Below are 19160 nucleotides of genomic sequence, written 5' to 3'. Positions count from 1 at the left end.
TGGAGAGATAGGGGCCTGGGGGATCAGATCTGTAGGGCCACGCACCGGCTGCTCTTACAGGGTGAGGGAGACCCTGGGAAGATGCGCCTGGGGGATCAGGTCCGTAGGGCCACGCATCTGCTGCTCTTACAGGATGAGAGGAGCGCTGGGGAGACAGGGGCTTGGGGTCTGTAGGGCCGTGCACCGGCTGCCCTTACAGGATGAGGCCGGCCTGGGGAAGCAGGTCTGTAGGACCACGCAGCGGCTGCCCTTACAGGGTGAGAGGGACTCTGGGGGGACAGGGGCCTGAGGGATCAGATCCGTAGAACCACACACCGGCTGCTCTTACAGGGGGTGTGGGGGGGCACGCTGGGGAGACAGGGGTCTGGGGGAGCAGATCTATAGGGCCACGCACTGGCTGCTCTTATGGGGGGAAGGCTGGGGAGATAGGAGCCTGGGGGAGCAGATCTGTGGGGCCACGCACCGGCTGCTCTTACAGGGTGAGGGGGACCCTGGGGAGACATGGACCTGGGGGAGCAGGTCTGTAAGGCCACACACCAGGTGCTCTTACAGGGTAAGGGGGACCCTGGGGAGACAGGGACCTGGGGGAGCAGGTCTGTAGGGCCACACACCAGCTGCTCTTACAGGGTGGGGCTGGAGAGACAGGGGCCTGGGGGAAGCAGGTCTGTAGGGCCACACACCAGCTGCTCTTACAGTGTGGGACTGGAGAGACAGGGGACTGGGGGAGCAGGTCTGTAGGGCCACGCAGTGGCTGCTCTTACAGGGTGAGGCGGACTGTGGGAGACGGGCCTGAGGGAGCAGTTCTGTAGAGCGTTCACCAGCTTCTCTTACAGGGTGAGAGGGACCCTGGGAGACAGGGGCCATGGGGAGCAGGCCTGTAGGGCCATGCACCGGCTGCTCTGAGGGTGGGGGCTGAGAGGACAGGAGCCTGGCCCGGGTGTGTAGGGCCCACCCATTGGCTCTTTTCTCAGGAGTTAGGGGACAGAGTGGCTGGGAGGAAGGTCTAGACTACTCTCCCTGGGGAAGGTGGAGTGGCCCTAGGCCAGGAGGAGGGGGTGTTGTGGGAAGTAGTTCTCCAGCGCCACGCTGTTTCACTGAGTAAAGGGGAAGGCTTGGGGGACCTGGGAGAGACAGATCTATAGCACCATCCGTTGGGGGAGCCCGTGAGAAGAGTGGTCTGGGTGGACGGAAAGGCGGAGAAACAGATAAGAGCTCTTGCAGGTAATGGACTGGAGGAGGCCTTGGGGAAAGCTCAGGTACAAGTGGGTCTGTAGGGAGGCTCATTGGGTCCTGATGACCTGACCCTGTGTAAAGGGGTGCCAAGTGCAGGAAAGCAGTTGGGGGTGAGAGAGGGAGTCTGGAGGAAAGCAGCTATGGGAAGATAAATAGGTCTGGGTAAGGGTCTTGGGGGCTGGGAAAGATCAGGGCTTTGACCCTAGAGGGAGATATGGACAAAACAGCTGACCAGAAAGAGCTAGTAAATCTTCAAGGCCTACCCAGGCTCCTCCTAATAGGTAAGGGAGGGCACAGGGAGTAGTGGGGGAAGCAATTATTCAGGGATGAGCATGTCTACAGGGCGACTCACTGATCCTACTTACTGTTGGGGAAGGAGGAATTAAATGGGCTTGTTGGGGTGTAAGAGGGGAAGGGAGATCTGGAGGAACTCGTCCTTTTTGAAACAGGGGATAGGAACAGGGAAATGCACCTTACAAGCCAGGCTGTGGAGGAGAGAGATGGGAAATGGATTTTTAAGAAGGGGGATACTGTGTTGGAAAAGAGGATGGGGAAGTGGTTGGGGAAGGAATGTTAATCCTTGAGGGGAACAAGGAAAGGGATTGGGTGTGTGTGAATATCTGTGGTGGGGAAGCTGTGAAGTGTAGTGTCAGGGTTGTGGTGGGAAACAGGCTGTTTTTCAAAGGGTCATGGACATGTACTCTCTCCTCTGTCATGTTTGTTATCATTATTATTTTCTTGTTGGAAATCTAGTTAAATGTTGTGTGTTCTGGGGAGCATTTATGGCTTGGGCCTATATACATATTTAACATTTAAGACTGGATTATTTGCATATGTGGTATTTTTGAGCAGATACAATTAGAAATACAGGTTGAGGTTTACAGGGTGGTGAAGGCCCCAAAATTACAATAAAAATATTAATGAAGAAATGTACCCGGGACAGGCATATTGTTCTGAAATGTTTTTAAAATGAGATGTAAATATGAGATGTTAGTAAATTCAGTCACTGCAGAGTGTGTTGCTTTTGAATGTATTAAGGGTTTCTTTTTGTGTGGAGGAGAGGTTGGCCCTGGGTAAAATTGAATCAGTTCTGTTATGAATTGACATCTTAATATTTTTGGGGGGAGGGGTGCAGACTTGGATATCCTCATGAGTAAAATCTTTAAAGTGCCGATTTAGAAGAAGAAAAGAGGTTTGGCATAAATGGAGAAATAACCAGAAGAATTATTGTAGCATCCACTATGCTTAAGAGTCTGTCAACATTCCCACAGAAGACCCCTCTTTTCAGTACAATTTGACTTTCTGTCTGGGGGAAATTTCAGCCAGAGATTCAGGAGACTGACCGTTATATAAATATTCACACAGGAAAATCCTATCAAATTAGTTTGTTTAAGTAAGCAACAAGATTTCAAAAAATAGAAGACATTTGGTTGTGATGTGCTTTTTGTCTTTGGTAACAAAAAAAAAAATGGCTCAGATATCTATAAATGAAAACTTGTAGGCTCTTTATAATAAGGCCTCTTCATTTTTGTTTGTTTGTTTTGGTTTTTTTGTTTTTGTTTTATTTAAATGTGAGTGACCCAGATGTTAAGATTTAAAACAGTAGCTGTCCTGTATTTATGTGAAATCCATAGCACACATACCTTAATGTTAAAATGCCTGTATCAGTGTATTATTCTTATGTTTATCCACTTTTGTAGAGCACTTGAAATCTATAAATGAGAAACTCTAAGTGCAAAACGTTATAATAAGAGTATGTTGAGAAAATATTAAGAATAATACAGAGTACCTATTTGATGGATTGATAATACTGTTCTTAGTCCCCTGTCCAGCAAACCTATATATGGTTACCTTTACTATTATGAGTAGTCTCCCTGAAATCAGTAGGACTACTCATGGTGGTGAAGTTAAGCACATATGTAAGTGTTCACAGTACTGGGGCCTTTGTGTCCCTGTTGCTCCATAATGAGCTACACATTTTAGGAATGCGCTCATTCAGAGCAATATATAAAGCTTCAGCTTGGTCCCCTGATGTTCTGTCTGGTCCAAAGAAGCCTCTGACTCCATGGAATGTCAATTACACATATTATACTCTGTTTTTACTCTTAAAAAAAAAATAAAACCTAGAAAAGGAAATTAAGAAACTGGACGTTAAAATCTGTCTGAGGCAATCATTAGGAAATTCAGCATTAGAGTTGAAATTCTGTTATTAATTACTGTGTGTGTAAGTATCTCAGCAGATGCAACATTCGCTGCAATACACAGGTTGTTTCCAGTTGTGGAGATGACCCAGTTTCTGCTTTAGCTGGGAATGTTCATGTTTTTGATTGGTTTTGCTCCCTGTCTTATCAGATGGCATGGTTATTTTTTGTTGTTTGGGGGTATATGGTAGATGCAAAGTTAGGGACAGAAAATATTCTTAACTAGTGAAAAGGGGAGAGAAGAGGTGAAACATTTTGGCATCTGGGCAGCAAAATGTCCAAAGAAGCTTATTTGGAAGGAGAGCAGGGCTATTAAGGACTTGGGTGAAAAAAAAATTCAGCTTTTATGGTGGAGGGCAGAAGTGAGTGTCTCTGTCAGAAAACAAATTTTGAAATATAACTACTAAAATGCACTTTTGAACGTGAGATTCAAAATGGAGACTTGTGCTGTCAGTGTGTGCTAGGGAAGGCCTGGCATCCTAGAAACACAAACTGTGCTTCCATAAACCTATCCTACAAAGGTCTTTATGCGCGTTCTCTTAGTGAGACCCAGGCTTATGGCAGGGGAAAATAAGCAGCCAAAGGATGCTAAAGAGAGCATCTATGTGTATAATTCACTAGACAAGGGGTTTTACTCTGCAAAAAATGTCTGTCTGCTTTGCACAGAGAGCCACCGATCTGAATGTGTGGATGGCTCAACTGGATTTTGTTGCTGAAGCCCTTTAGTATGCAGGAGGAGTGGGTACAATGTGCAGACTGGAATGGGAGAAAAGGGACTTTCTCCATAGCCTAGGCTCAGTGCGTAGGGTGGGGGAAAACCAGAAAGGTACTGCTTATAGGAACCTGACTAAACTGAAGGGGCTTTCTCTTTAGTTCCTGGTGTGTGTGGGGGTGGGAGAAGACAAGAAGGGCTGCTTACAGGATGCAGACTGGAGAGAGCTTTCTCTGCAACCCATAGAGTGTGTGTGTGTGTGCAAGCGAGAGAGAGCGGTTTGGAGCATGTGGAGAGAATGGGGAGGCTTCTTACAGGATGCAGACTGGGGTAGGAGGAGGGAGCTTTTCTGCAGATGTGTGGGTGGAGGGGTCAGAGGGACTGCTTTCCTTATTCAGATGACAATGTCCATATTTTGCATATTGAGTGGTTAAATTTCAGTGTTTGTATGACAGGAGCTACATTTTAAGGCTCAAAAATTTTGAGGATCTAACTGAAAAATGTGTTTGGTTCACGTGGATTTAATTGCCTCGACCTTTCTTTCCACCAGGAAAGTGGTGACCAAATGAGAAGATTCAAACTTGTCAGTTTTTTCCCCTTCTCCCTCCCCGCCTGCATTTTAAAGTTGCCCCGTCTCTTCCTCCAAACAGCCAGCCTGCTTTTAACATTGACACTAGAAATAATGGACGGTGAAATCTTCCAAGTTTCAGCTCTGACACATGACTGGAACTGGGCATTTATTTTTAGCCATGTCTGCAGTTTCCTATGGCAGTTACTTTTTCCTTTCACTTTTCACTCTTGTACTGAGTAATCCAAATTTTTTGGATTTTGCTCCTGAAGAGAAGATTCTTATGTGCTTCTGGATCACTCATGCTTACTTCTGAAACTGATTTACTTTCATTTTCTAGGTGCTGGTGAATCTGGTAAAAGCACAATAGTCAAACAGATGAGGATCTTACATGTGAATGGATTTAATGCTGAGTAAGTGCATTCATCTTTTTCACTTCATACCTTAAGAACCATACAATAGTGGTTGCTTTTGTGTTATATCCAGTATATTTCCTTCTTAATGTTATGACTTTAAGAATTTAGCTGTGTATGTTTAGATGGGAATAATCAATGTTATGTGCAGTTTATCGGGAAGAAGTCAGACACTCGTAATAAATAAGTGACATTGCTATACAATGATTTTGTCAAGGCTCTGTGTACCAGACTTGATTAAGACTAAGATTTTTTTTTCCACTGCAGTTTCTTCCATAACATGGCTGACACTGATTTACCTCTGCTGTAGCACATTGATTCATGTTGCTGTAAACATTTTCTCTTGTTAAATTCTAAACTACAAAACAAATGCGGTCTTCTTTATTTCGAACAAGGAGCTTATGTTTCAGTATCTTCATTATATACTCTGGTTTGTGAGGTTTTGGGATTCTGGGTTTGATTTTCTTTCTCTTCTTATGTGTGTTAAATCCTGTGGCTTAAAGCTTTCTGTGTTTACACTTATTTATGTCTGTGAAATTATTTGGCAGTATTGATGGGGAAAGTATTAGACATAAAAAGTCATTCTTATCAATAATTTAGTTTTTAACTTTACATATAGTTAAAAACAACTTTGCAGCTTTATCTCAATGCTATATCAAGTTGTTGTTAATAATAATTAGTCTTCTGTACCATTAACTGTACCTTTTGGTCAAGAGAGATTTTTGTTTTCTAATTTTTCACTTAATTCTACTGGAGGGAGATAAAGATTCCTCCTGGCTTTTGTTTATGCTTATAGACAATCTCTGCTTGAGAAAGGTATGTGCTCTTAGAATTACAACGATTCCAACTTAATTTCTGGGCATTGGAATTTCAGAGCCCAGCATCTTTTTGTTAGATTGCGTTGTATCCTCATTATATTTTTTTCCGAAGATAATATATTTTTCAATTGTGTGATATTTTGACTTTCAGACAACATAATTTAGTATGTGAATCTTCTGTCTCAGAGGATTAGTTAGTTTTTCAGTAGATAATTCTTCAGTAAGAACGTCTGAGCTAAACATCCAGCCAAAGAACCTGGACAGTACTTCCTTCTAATCCCCAAACGCTAGTTCAGCATAAGGTACGCATTCTCTTGGAAGAAAGTTTAGACTGATTGACAATAAATAACATCCTACACTATGACTTTTTAGCTGCTATCTGTAAAGAATATTTTCTCTTTGCCCAAGACAACATTCTCTTTGCCCAATGAGACAACATTCTTTGCCCAATGAGACAACATTCTCTTTGCCCAATGAGACAACATTCTCAGGGCCCAATCCTGCAAAATCTTACTCATGCAAGTAATCTTCATTAATTTAATTTGGCTAGTCAGGGGGGTGGAGGATTGTAGGATTTGACCCTGATGTAGGATCAGATGCTGAGAATTGCTAAGCATCTACAATACTCAGCATTTGTAACTTCCATTGACATTAATGGGTATCTTTCAGAAATTGGCCCATAAAACCGACACAGGTTAAATCTACTAAAAATATTAATGGTTGCAAATGAGATGTTGCTAGTGAGTAATGAGTGACACATTGCCTTCATACATTCCCTCTATCACTAATAAGTGTTGGGACGTTTAGTTACATGGAAACCACAGTAGAAAAGCATACAGAATGTGTGAAAAGCATGTTGTGTAGTGTCTAAGTTTTTTAATTGCTACCAGAAGAATAAATAAATCATAACTTACCCTTCAGATGTTAGGGGGAAAGATATGTTTAAGCATGGTGAGGACCTTGCAGATTATACACTAGTTCCTTAAATTATTGATATCTTTCTTAAAGTGAGTTAATTGCTCCCTACACCTTCCTTCTTTCTTGCCCATCCCCCTGCAACCTACCCACTTGATTCCTTGCTAGATTTTCAGTATATAAGTAGGGGTTTAGTTTTCTCGTCTGGTAAATTAAACATTAATTTTTCTTATTTATCATACCAGTCTCATTAGAAAAAAGTCAAGGATAAACTGAGTCACATATACAACAACAAAATAAATAGATGTGATGAATGACTTGTGGAACTCATTGCCTTGGGATGTAGTGATGACCAAAAGTATAACTTGGGTCAAAAAAGAACTGGATAAGTTCCTTGGATGTCAGGTCCTTCAATGGCTATTAGTCAAGATGGTCAGGGATGCAATCCCATGCTTAGTGCGACCCTAAACCTCGGGCAGCCAGGAGTAGAAGATGGGATGGATTGCTCCAACGGCCCTGTTTTATACATTCTCCCTGAAGCTCTGGTACTGGCCACTATTGGAGACAGGATATTGGGTTGGATGGACATTGGCTCCGACCCAGTTTGGCACTTATTCTTATGATAGGTTGTTTGTAAATGCCATAATACATTGTAAGTAAGGAGTTATTAATTAGTGTAATTGTCCATTGGAAGCCCTTCTGCTGTCTAGTATGGATGTGGTTTTAAATCTTTTCCAGTGATGTAGGTTAACTGTGTGTGGCTTACAAGAAATCCAGGTTGGTAGTACTGTTAAAAACTTGGATGTCCTTGATTTGGTCACCTCTGTGGTCATGTGATACAAGCAGAATGAAAGTATATCTTGTCAAAAACACCACATGTGCTTTCAGAATAAATGAAGTAGGTATCTTGGTGGTGCAAGTTTTTTCTTTGGTCAGATATTTTTAATTTCTGCTAATTAAACTTCCAATGCTAAGTGTGCTACTTATCCGCAGCAATTTTCGTATTCTGCCTTTATTCTATATTTGTGATTTTCAACTTGTGGTCCACGGACCCCCGAGGGTCCAAAGACAGTCGAACACTTCCAAAGGGGTCTGCACCTCCATTTGCAATGTTTTAGTGGTCCACAAATGAAAAAAAGTTGAAAATCACTATTGTATATCAAAGGCAATTGTACCTGAGCACTCAGCTAAACTTGGCCTTGAGTCCTGTGTATTCTCGGCTCTCTGAACTAAGAGGTGAAAACATTATCTAAAAGTTGTATACCCTGGTTTCTTTTCAGATTCTAGAAAACTTTTGCCTATTTAACTAAGTGAAATATTTATTTTTATTTTTCACCAAACTAGAAAATTGTCCTTCTGGAATTCAAATTCTTGATTGTTTTATCTAATTAGTTATTTGAAGAACGATGAGGGTTTTCCAAGTAATTAAGATGTTTAATTGTTAACTGCATTGAGGTGAATTTGAGGGTGGTTACAGTTTTTTAGCTGGGTGACTATAGCAAAGACTGCTTAAAAATAAATCAAACATAGATCTTATAAATTATGGTTGTGAAGAGGGAAAAAAATGTTTTCCTTTTGTGAGGGAGAGGATGGGAGGGGGATAAAGCATTGTGGTATGGGTGGACCACTTCTGTGATATTGGGGAAGCAGGACAGGGTCTATAATAGAAAGTGATTTGCACTGGCATAAGTGCTTGCAATTCTTATAGAAAGTATTAGTTGCATCCAGAGCTCATAGAATATGAGAGTTGGAAGGGACCTCAGGAGGTCATCTAGTCCACCCCCCTGCTCAAAGGAGGACCAATCGCCAGACAGATTTTTGCCCCGGATCCCTAAATGGCTCCCTCTCAAGGATTGAAATCCTGGGTTTAGCAGGCCAGTGCTCAAACCACTGAGCTATCCTTCCCACCCTGTGGACTGACATATCCACACAGCAGTTACAGCATGGGCAGTGGGAGTACATGCTTCCCCATGCTGCCTTTCCACTGTGCCTCATCCTTGACTAGGAGAATCCATCTTTAAAGATAGTTCAGACACCATCCCAACCAAATCCTTTGTGCTTCCCCAAGACTGCCAACAATGGGGCCCCTTGTGATGTAGTAAAGGTTTAAAATTGGCACGTAATAGCAGGAAGCCTGTGACTTCCCTTCCCTCCCTCCTTAATATTTTGAAACTGTATTTTCATAAGAATACTGCAAAGGAGCAGGTCTGTGCTGCTGCATGTTGCATTTTTCCAGCAACTAGTAATAAAGTGAAACTGATATGATCCTTCTCTCTTTGAATTTGCTCCTCCTTTGGAAGCATTATGTGCAAGATTTAATATATCAGCCTCAGTGAAGTAGGAGGGAGCAAACTGAATGGAGAAGATGACAAGGGCAGACAGAAGGAGGGGTTGATTTAGGGGTTAAAAAATGGTGTTTTGCTGACAGCTTAGGTTGAGAGGCGCTGGAGGGAGGGTTGCTATTCATGTGTGACTTCAGAAAGGGAGGAATAAATGGGGAATGGGCAATTTAGAAAAGCCTTATTAAAAAGAGAGATTGAAATAGTTCAACAGAAATGAAACCAATGCTGGAAATTAAGTGTTGAAAAAGAGACACAGGAAATCAACTGGGAAAAGTGATAAATAAGGGCAAGATGGCTTTCTAGTTAGTAGACTTGGGTTGTATTTCTGGCTCAGTCAGTCTTGCTGCAAGGCCATGGATAGATCAGTAGCTCCTCTGTGCCTCAGTATCCCCATAATATAGGGATAATTCTTAAATATCTCATGCTTAGTTTACTAATATTTTAAAGCACTTTATGTAAAGGGTGATAGAAATGCAAATTATTTTTTAAAGATAATAGGAGAAACTGGCTTAGTGAACAGGGGAAACAGTAGATATGATATATATTTTGATTATTAGTAGGGCTTTTGACACAGTCCCACATGACAGTGTCATAAACTAGGGAAATGTGGTCTAGATTGGGGATACAGCTGATTGGAAAACCATACTCAAGAAGTAGTTATTAGTGGTTCGTTGTCAAACTGGGAGAACATATCTAGTGGTGTCCCGTTGGCGTCTGGCTTGTCTCTGGTATTGGTACCATTCAACATTTTCATTAAGGACTGAGGTAATGGAGTGGAAAGTGTGCTTACAAAATTTGCAGATGACACCAACTGGAAGGGGTTGCAAGCACTTTGGAGGACAGGATTGGAGGTGTTCGGGGGAAAAAAATAATGATCAGTTGTTCTCAGTGTCCGCTGGAGCTAGGACAAAAGTAATGGGCTTAATCTGCAGCAAGATAGATTTAGGTTAGATATTAGGAAAAGTTCCCAACTATTCCAGAGCATAACTAGCCTTATAGGTTTCCAAGGAAGGTGCTGGATTTGCTGGCATTGGAGGTTTTTAAGAACAGGTTAGACAAACACCTGTCAGAGATGGTCTCAGCACAGGGGGCTGGACTAGCTTACCCTTCAAGGTCCTTTCCAGCAATGCATTTCTATGAATCTCTGATTCTGTGATCAGAATTCAAAATAAAGTTGACAAATTGGAGAACTGGTCTGAAATCAACAAGATGATATTCAGTACAGTGAAGGTACTACACTTAGGAAAAATCAAATGCGCAAATACAAAATGGTGAATAACTGGCTAGGCAATAGTACTGCGGTATAGGATCTGGGGGTTACAGTGGACTAGAAATTGACTGAGTCAACAATGTGATCCATTTGCAGAAAAGGCTGATACACTGGGGTGTATTAACAGGAGTGTCTTACATAAGACAGCAGAGAGTCCTGTGGCACCTTATAGACTAACAGACGTTTTGGATCATGAGCTTTCGTGGGTGAAGTGGGTATTCACCCACGAAAGCTCATGATCCAAAATGTCTGTTAGTCTATAAGGTGCCACAGGACTCTCTGCTGCTTTTACAGATTCAGACTAACACGGCTACCCCTCTGATACTTTACATAAGACACAGGATGTGATTGGTCTTCTCTACTCCGCCCTAATGAGCCCTCAGCCGGAGTACTATGTCCAAGTCTTGGGTGCCACACTTCAAGGAAGATGTGGACAGAATTCAGAGGAGAGCTACAAAAATGGTAAGTTTAGAAAACATGACCTATGATGAAAGGTTAAAAAAACTGGGCATATTTTATCTTGCTAAAAGAAGACCGAAGGGGAATCTGATAAGTCTTCAACAGTGTTAAGGGCTGTTATAATGAGTGTGGTGATCTGTTGTTCTCCATTTCCACTGAAGGTAGGATAAGAAGTAATGGGCTTTAATCTACAGCAGGGGAGATTTAGGTGAGATATTCAGAAAAACTTTCCAACTATAAAGGTAGATAAATGCTGGAATAGGTTTCCAAGGGAGGTGGTGGGCTCCCGGTTGTTGAGGGTTTTTAAGAACGGGTCAGACAAACACCTGTCATGGATGGTCTAGGTGTACTTGGTCCTTCCTCAGCGTGGGGGGACAGACTAGATGACCTCTTGAGGTCTCTCCCAGCACTACATTTCTATGATTCTGTGAAACAGAATTGAATAGCTTAGTTTTCAAGGTTGTCAGACAGATTATATTTGAGTTCCTCACTGCAATTTTTTTTCAAAATAAAATTGGATTATAAACCTATCTAATCCCCTAAAGTTTTGGAACGTTCTCTTTTTGTCTTCTTCCCCACACCCCATTTTAAAATAGTTTGAGGGAATATGGAGATATTATCTGATACACAATGTAATCCTTGTTTGTACACTGGTCCACTAGATCTCAATCATTTCACATAAGCCAGTGAATGACAGAGTGAAAAACTGTATAGTCACTGTCAACCCAGACTGGATCCAAACAAGGGATTTTACAGGTAAATTGGTCCACAATACCGCTTCCCCTCGACCATCCAGCTCCCCAGCATATGCAATCTTTAACTAATTCTCCAAACCTATCCTTTGACATGCATTTCTGAACAGTTGATATATGAGAATTATTGGGATGTTGTTTTCTAAATGTTGGTCTTGGTTTATTATTATTTTTAATCACAAAATAAACCAAGACAAAGGGAAAGAATATAATAACTATAACTAAGTCATTTAGAAGGAAGAGGGAAATCTTCCTTACAGATAGGATATTACTCATGCAAACATTGTTCCTGTGCCTTCACTATTTGTTTCAGATGGTGTATAAGAATCGTTTTTTCAGAATGGTTTTGTCAGTGCATTGCCAGGAAATGTAAAGTGACTTTAGTAGATTCCTTCCTATTAACAACAGAAACAAGTTTTTTCTGGTGGCCAAGTAAAACTCACAAGTTGTTCATTTTTTTGAGCCATTTAGGGGAAATAGCCTGCAAACTCTGTGTTTGTGTTTTGAGACTGAGGGGTTTTCTTGAAGAATTTTCAAAAGTCTCATTCCAGCTGAATTAATTAGTCATGGATTTTGATACGGGGGCCTGTATTGTGGAAAGTGAGATACGGGGTAAATCAATAGGGGAGGAAGAATTTATTTCAGTTTATTGTATTATAAATCTTTTCTTAAAAATAAACGTGGTTGTCTTTCAATAAGGCTACTTAATGTAATAATAAACTGGCAGTGTATCAGCTGAGTAGATATTGTGATTAAAACTTTGTCCTGCATATGTCTTGCGATGGACACAACACTGTTTATAAAAGCTAAACATTGTCTTTGATTTTTTTCAGTCTGATGGAAGACAGTTATATCTGATGAAATAAAAAACTCAGTTGTTAGGGACCTGAACGTTGTGTTAAGGTGAACTTTTTATGGAAAACATTTTAATTTCTAGGGGAGGAGGAATCACTCTTTTAAAGAGACAGCAAAACTCAGTCTTGTCTCTTCGGCCTTGCCTACCCTGGCAAGTTTCTGCACAGTTAAGCAGCTTTCTGCGGCGTAACTCCCGAGGTGTACACACAGCCAAGCTACTTAGTGTGCAAAACCACCCTGATGAGAGACGTACAGCTTTCTGTGTTGGGGCTACAGTGCCACAGTGCCAGTGTAGGCAGCCTAGTCAATTACAGCACTGCGTTTGGCCTCCAGGAGGTGTCCCACAATGCCTGTTCTCGCCTCTCTAGTCATCGGTTTGAACTCTACTGCCCTGCCCTGCCCTTAGGTGACAGCCATCAGTTCCACCCCTTAAATTCCTTGGGAATTTTGAAAGTCCCCTTCCTGTTTGCTCAGTGAAATGTGCAGTGGTCACAGTGCATCTTTACAGGTGACCATGCCTGCTCAACTCATCAGGCAATCCCCTTCTTGGAGCAATGCCAAGGTGCTGGACCTCATCAGCATTGGGAAGAGGAGACTGTCCAGTCCCAGCTTTGCTCCAGCCCTAGGAATTATGATACCCTCAGACTGATTTCATGATGCATGACAGAAAGGGGCCATGACCTGGACACACTGCAGTGCAGAGTCAAAGTGAAGGAGCTGTGGAATGCCTACCACAAGACACGGGTGGCAAACTGCCGCTCCGGTGCTGCGCCCACAAGCTGCCAGTTTTACGAAGAGCTGGACGCAATACTCGGTGGAGACCCTATCACCACTGCGAAGGCCACTGTGGATACTTCAGTGGCTTGCTTGTCAGTGGAGAGTGGACTCTGCCAGGAGTTGGAAATCTTGGACGAGGATGGGGAGGGGGAGGAGGAGGGGGACCCAGAGGCAGAGGACGACTCAGAGCTCAGAGATGCGTGCAGCCAGGAGCTCTTTTCTACCCTGGAGGAGGCTAGCCAGTCACAGCGGTTGGAGCTTGGCGAAGCGCAAACAAAAGAGGAGGCCCCTGGTAAGTGGCTTTGATTTTGGGAATCACTGAAGCAAGTTGTTGGGGGCAGGAGAGTTGCAGAAAGCAGGCTTGTGTCTGTATGATTCGCGTACCACCACATGCCTAGTGTGAGTGGCGGAACATGGGTGTTGATTGACTCTCGCACTTCACGGGAATATGCCTCAAATCTCCAGGAAACTTTCATGGAGATACTGGGCAATCCGCTGCCACAGGTTCTTTGGCAGAGCTGCTTTGTTTCTTGCCCCATTAAGGGTAATTTTCCTGCGCCAGTCTGCCATCACTGGCGGTGGCGGGGGAGTGAACTATTGCCACACACAGGTGAGCTGCATAAGGGCCAGGGTGGAAGCTGCCATCTTGGAGAAGACCCTTCCTTGACTTCCTGCTCGCCTCAGCAGCGAAGTATCTTCCATAATGATCACAGCCTGTGGAAAGTGTGGGGACAGTAATGATTATAAGGCCCCTTCCACAGTACTGTCTCTCCCCAAGAGCCACATGCCCAGTGTACAGTACAGCCCTGGAACACTGATTTCTCCTGCCCCTGCAGTTACTCACCATTTTGGGAGTCTTGTGGCTCACGTGTGCTTGCCTGGGATTAGCCAGTTAGTGACAGGTATGTGAATAGTGGCTGTGTTTTAAATTACTGAGTCAGTGGTCGGTGTGTTGTAAACAATACTGCTTTATGTAAAACGTTGCATTTTTGGCTTCACAGATATGACCTTGGGAGCCCAGCCTCCCTCTTTGTTATCACCAGTTGAATGGCTGCACAGAATCAGAAAGCGGCCACAAAGAACTAAAGAGGACTTCCTGTACTCCGTGGTGGAAAAACAAGAATTGAAGGAGTGGTGAGACAGCGAGAAGAGGGACTGAAAGGAGAATGCAGCATGCCAGAATGAAGCCATGGATCGGTTTTTAAAAGTTATGGAGCGCCAAGTGGACACACTCTAGTCGTTACTAGCACTACAAATTGAGCAGCTCCACCCCTGCTCTCCCCTGCAGCTGCTGTTGCAAAACTCTTTCCAATGTGCCCCAGACACCACCAGCACACTCTTATCAACCTCCTGGCTCCAGGCTGTACCCGCTGTATTCTACTCCTGCCCTGTCACAGTCCAGCCCTGCGGACTCCCACTACCCACTGCACTCAACAACTATCCCGCTGCACTGTACTCCAAAGGATAAGGTTGCATATGATACCTGGACATACACAAATGTTTAACTGTCCTGGGACCCCACTTCCTCCTGGGACCTTCCTTTTCCCCAACAGTGCTGAGGGGTTTTGTTATTTGTCTCTCTCCTGCGGTTGCTGTTTTTTAATAAAAGAATTGTTTCGGTTTGCGAGCAATCTTTGCTTTCAATTAATGGAATAAACAGAGCCCTGCAAAGCAACAGACAATTTTCTTAAACCTTAACAGTGCATCATCTGCACTGATCACAATCACCTGCTAGATTACAGGCACTGCACTCCTGAGCATAGCAACAAATATTAGTGGATTTCAGCTTCAAATTGCTGCCTCGAGACATCGCTGGTCCTTATTGCCCCATGCTGTGGCCCTCTAATAGCCCTTGTCTCTGGCTGTTCAAATTCAGCTTCCAGGCACTGAGCCTCAGCAGTCCTTCCCTTCATAAATATTATGTAGCGTACAGCATGCGTCTGTAAGCATAGGAATATTGTCATCGGCCGTGGCCTGCCTCCCATGTAGGCAGCACCAGCGAGCCTTTAAATGGCCAAAGGCACATTCAGCAGTCATTTTGCACTTGCTCAGCCTATTGATGAACCGCTCTTTGCTGCTGTCATGGTGGTCCATATATGACTTCATAAGCCATGGCATTAACTTGCCCTACATTGATCTTCTGGTCTGGGAAGAAAGTCCCTGCTTGCAGCTTCCTGAGCAGGCCAGTGTTCCAAAACATGCATGCATCATGCACCTTTTGGAGCAGCCTGTGCTAATGTCCGTGAAATGCCCATGGTGATCCACAAGCGCCTAGAGAACCATAGAGAAATACCCCTTCTAATTAATGTGCTCAGTGGCTAGGTGGTCTGGTGTCAGAATTGGAATATGCGTGCCATCTATCGCCCCTCCACAGTTAGGGAAGCCCATTTGTGCAAAGCCATCCACAATGTCACGCACATTGCCCAGAATCATGGTCTTTTGGAGCAGGATGTGATTAATGGCCCTGCACACTTTCGTCAACATGTGCCCAGCGGTCGACTTTCCCATGCTGAACTGGTTAGCGACTGATTGGTAGCAGTCTGGAGAAGCCAGCTTCCACGGTGGAATCACCAAGCGCTTCTCCAACGACAGGGCAGCTCTCATTCTCATGTCCTTTGCCGCAGGACTGGGGCAAGCTCATCACACAGTCCCATGAATGTGGCTGCAGAACTTTAAGATGAGGAAAGCCACTGCTTGGCATCCCAGACGTGCATGCCAATGTGATCCCGCCACTCAGTGCTTGTTTCCGAAGCCTAAAAGTGGCGTTCCACTGTGGTCAGCACTTCCGTGAACACCACAGGCAATCTCGTGTCATAGCTACTACATGTGGCAAGATCAGTGTCAAACTCCTCTTGCCTTTGTAATTTAAGGAATAACTCCACTGCCACTCGTGACGAAGGCGAGCAGCATATTGGTCAACAGTGTGGGATCCATCCCTGCAGACTGAAGAGGCAGAATGCACAGTACACAAAACATTGAAAGAGGATGCCAAATGTGGATGGAAGCACATGGGTTGCTGGGATGCAAAGCAATGCATCAGTGGGCGTTGGGATAGGACCCAGGATGCCCCGCGACCCCCTCCGCCTTCCCACAGCTGTTAGTAGCAGAAGAGAAAGAGGTGCTCTGTGGGATAGCTGCCCAGAGTGCACCACTCCGAATACCACTGCAAGTGCCACAAGTGTGAACACACTATTGCGCAGGCAGCTGACAGTGTGAACACATAACAGCAGTTTTCCTTCAGCGCTGTCTGAGCAGCACTGTAACTGCCGGCGATGTAACTCTGCCAGTGTAGACATACCCTTCATCTTTCTTGGTGGAGATCTTGAAGGACATTTAGCCTTTGAGTCGCAATCTGAGTTGGGCAGTTGTTCATCATTCCCTTTAGGCTTTGACTTCCAAATCAACTGTCTCTTTCATATTCTTAGAAAGTTAGCATTGAAAGCAGGTGCTGTGTGGCTCTTGAATTCTGAGCTGAAGGGAGACTTCCTCTGAAAGAACTACACATGCTGGACAAGAGAATCTCCTAGTAGGAGAAGTATGATCTATATGGCAAGCCCATCCTTCTGGAAGTGCTAATACTTCATAGCGTCTGCCTTGTGCATCACTTAATTTGGTCTGCAAACACTAATGTCCTCTTGGAAATTGAACGTAAGTCTGTAAGGGCTGGATCCAGTGCCCACTAAAGTCAGTGGAAGAATTCATTGACTGCAGTGGGCTTTGAATCAGGCCCTAAGAATCGTCAAATACACTGAACTGAATTTTTTTTATTTGTATTCACTTAAAATACAGTAACATGCAGACAGCTAACTCGCAAACATTGGAGAGTTCCCTAAAAAGGAGAGTCCTGTCTATTTCTATCTATCAGAATCATGCTGCTGTGTAAAGGCTTTAGTTTTAAAGCACACTATTGAAGAAATGATTCAGGCTGCTTTTTTTCTTTTTTTTTCTTTTTAAAAAGATATTGCTTGAAAGAATGTTCTATTTGCAAATTGATTGTCTTGGTGATTCATTCTCCCTCAGAAAATTTGCTAGATTTTGGTTGCATATGATAGAATAACAGCGCTTTTGATGGCAGACTATGCAAATTTATTTATTTGGAGGTCGGGGGAGAATCCTTGTGGTAAAACAGTAGTTACACTGCCAGTTAGTATTGTCACAAGTAAAGAACTGTTTGTCGTTTGAATTATTGTTCCTGGCCTTGTAACTCGACATTTGTACTTGTATTTAAATGTTGCAATTTTCTGATAATCTGCAATGGTAATCTGTTCCTTTAAACTATATTTACATACGTCACAAGCAACTTGATTTATTAGGTCTTTATTGCATATTAGGAGGACTGTAGAAAAATATAGCATTTGCTGTCACTTCAGTTTTGAGGTTTAAATTTCACTAAAGCTCTTTAAGTATGCATAGGGAGTTTTCAATCTAGTACAGAGCTTTGGTGTTAAGAGTTCTAGAGGGCAATGATTATGATTACTGTCATAAATAGATAGTTAAGGGTTAATGTCTCTTTCACCTGTAAAGGGTTAACAAACAGTGAACCTGGAACACCTGACCAAAGGACCAATCAGGAGACAAGATACTTTCAAATCTGGGTCGAGGAACCATAAACCCCCTACAGGCCAAGGTGCATGCTATCCAAAAGTGGCCTGTCCCAAAGTCCAAGAAACAGGTCCAATCCTTCTTAGGCTTGGCCGGGTATTACAGGCAATTTGTACACACTACAGCCAAACGCATTGCCCCACGACTGACCTAAGGTTGGGGACGGCGGTTCCAAGCTACAAACTGATCATAGCTGTGCTAAAGTGGCTTCATACGGCCAAGGAAAACAAACAAAAACTACTTCAATGTAGTATACGCTCTCCAAAATTTTGAATTTTGAAATTCAACCACATTCAGGAGCTTGCTAGCAATGTACTAATGGCATCTCTTTCCCCAGTAAAAGTTCCCAAATCCACTGGTTAAAAATTGAGTTTTAAAATGTACAAAGTCTTGTAGTTGTGCATACTTTAGTAGTATAGCGGTAAAGGTGCCGATGTGTTGTATAAATCTGGTTATTCTAAAGTTCTAGGAAGATAATCACCGCCCAGTGACGTTCCCCACTGTCCTGGGATATGGGGGGGCGTGTCATAAATAGGATAGTTGGAGGGTTTAATGTTCTCTTTCACCTGTAAAAGGGTTGAACAAACCAGTGAACCTGGAAACACCCTGACTAGGACCATCAGGAGAACAAGATACTTTCAAATCTGGGTCGGAGGGAAGCTTTTGTGTTGTTTTGTTCTTTGTCCGTGTTCTCATCTGGGTTCTGAGAGGGATCCAGACATGTAAGCAGATTCCTCCAATCTTTCTGAAAAACTCTTTCTGTTTCTACATTTTAGTAAGTTATCAGGATAAGAGGCGGTTTTAGTCCTTTTTGATTGTTTTTCTATTTGCAAATGTGTACGTTTTGCTGGGAAGTATTTGAATTTGTATGTGCTGAGGTTGGCGGGAGGTTTTCTCTCTAGTCTATATAGCTGAAGAACCCCATAAATAGTAACATCTTGAATTAACAGAGATTTCTTTTCTTTCTTTTAATTAAAAACTTTTCTTTTTAAAAACCTAAATGTTTTTTTTCCCCCTTAGCTTAAGGCTAAAGGTAATTGAGTCCTGTACGCTCACCAGGGAATTGGTGGGAAGGGAGGGGGTGGGAGGTGGAATTCCTCTGTGTTTTAAGAAATCAAGAAGTTTGAGTCACATGACTTCCAGGTAAATCCAAGGGAGGGGGAAGCTTGGGAAGAGGGCAACGGTGAAGGAAAGGGTTTACTTTCCTTGTGTCAAGATCCAGGGGATCTGGGTCTTGGGGTCC

The 19160-nt window shown here is 43.3% G+C and overlaps 1 protein-coding gene across 2 annotated transcripts in view; it reads left to right on the top strand.

Annotated features, from left to right (window-relative positions):
• GNAS (GNAS complex locus) overlaps positions 1–19160 on the top strand; it is a 249684-nt gene that overhangs the window by 94041 nt on the left and 136483 nt on the right. For both annotated transcript variants that reach the window (XM_075072240.1, XM_075072241.1), the window contains exon 2: positions 5055–5127. In XM_075072240.1, coding sequence (XP_074928341.1) covers positions 5055–5127 — 73 coding nt within the window. The remainder of the gene's footprint in view (positions 1–5054; positions 5128–19160) is intronic.

Source organism: Chelonoidis abingdonii, chromosome 14 (assembly GCF_003597395.2).
Source record: "Chelonoidis abingdonii isolate Lonesome George chromosome 14, CheloAbing_2.0, whole genome shotgun sequence".
Classification (NCBI taxonomy): domain Eukaryota; kingdom Metazoa; phylum Chordata; order Testudines; family Testudinidae; genus Chelonoidis; species Chelonoidis abingdonii.
Note: the sequence above shows the minus strand (reverse complement) of the source record. Positions and strands in the feature narration are given on the sequence as shown.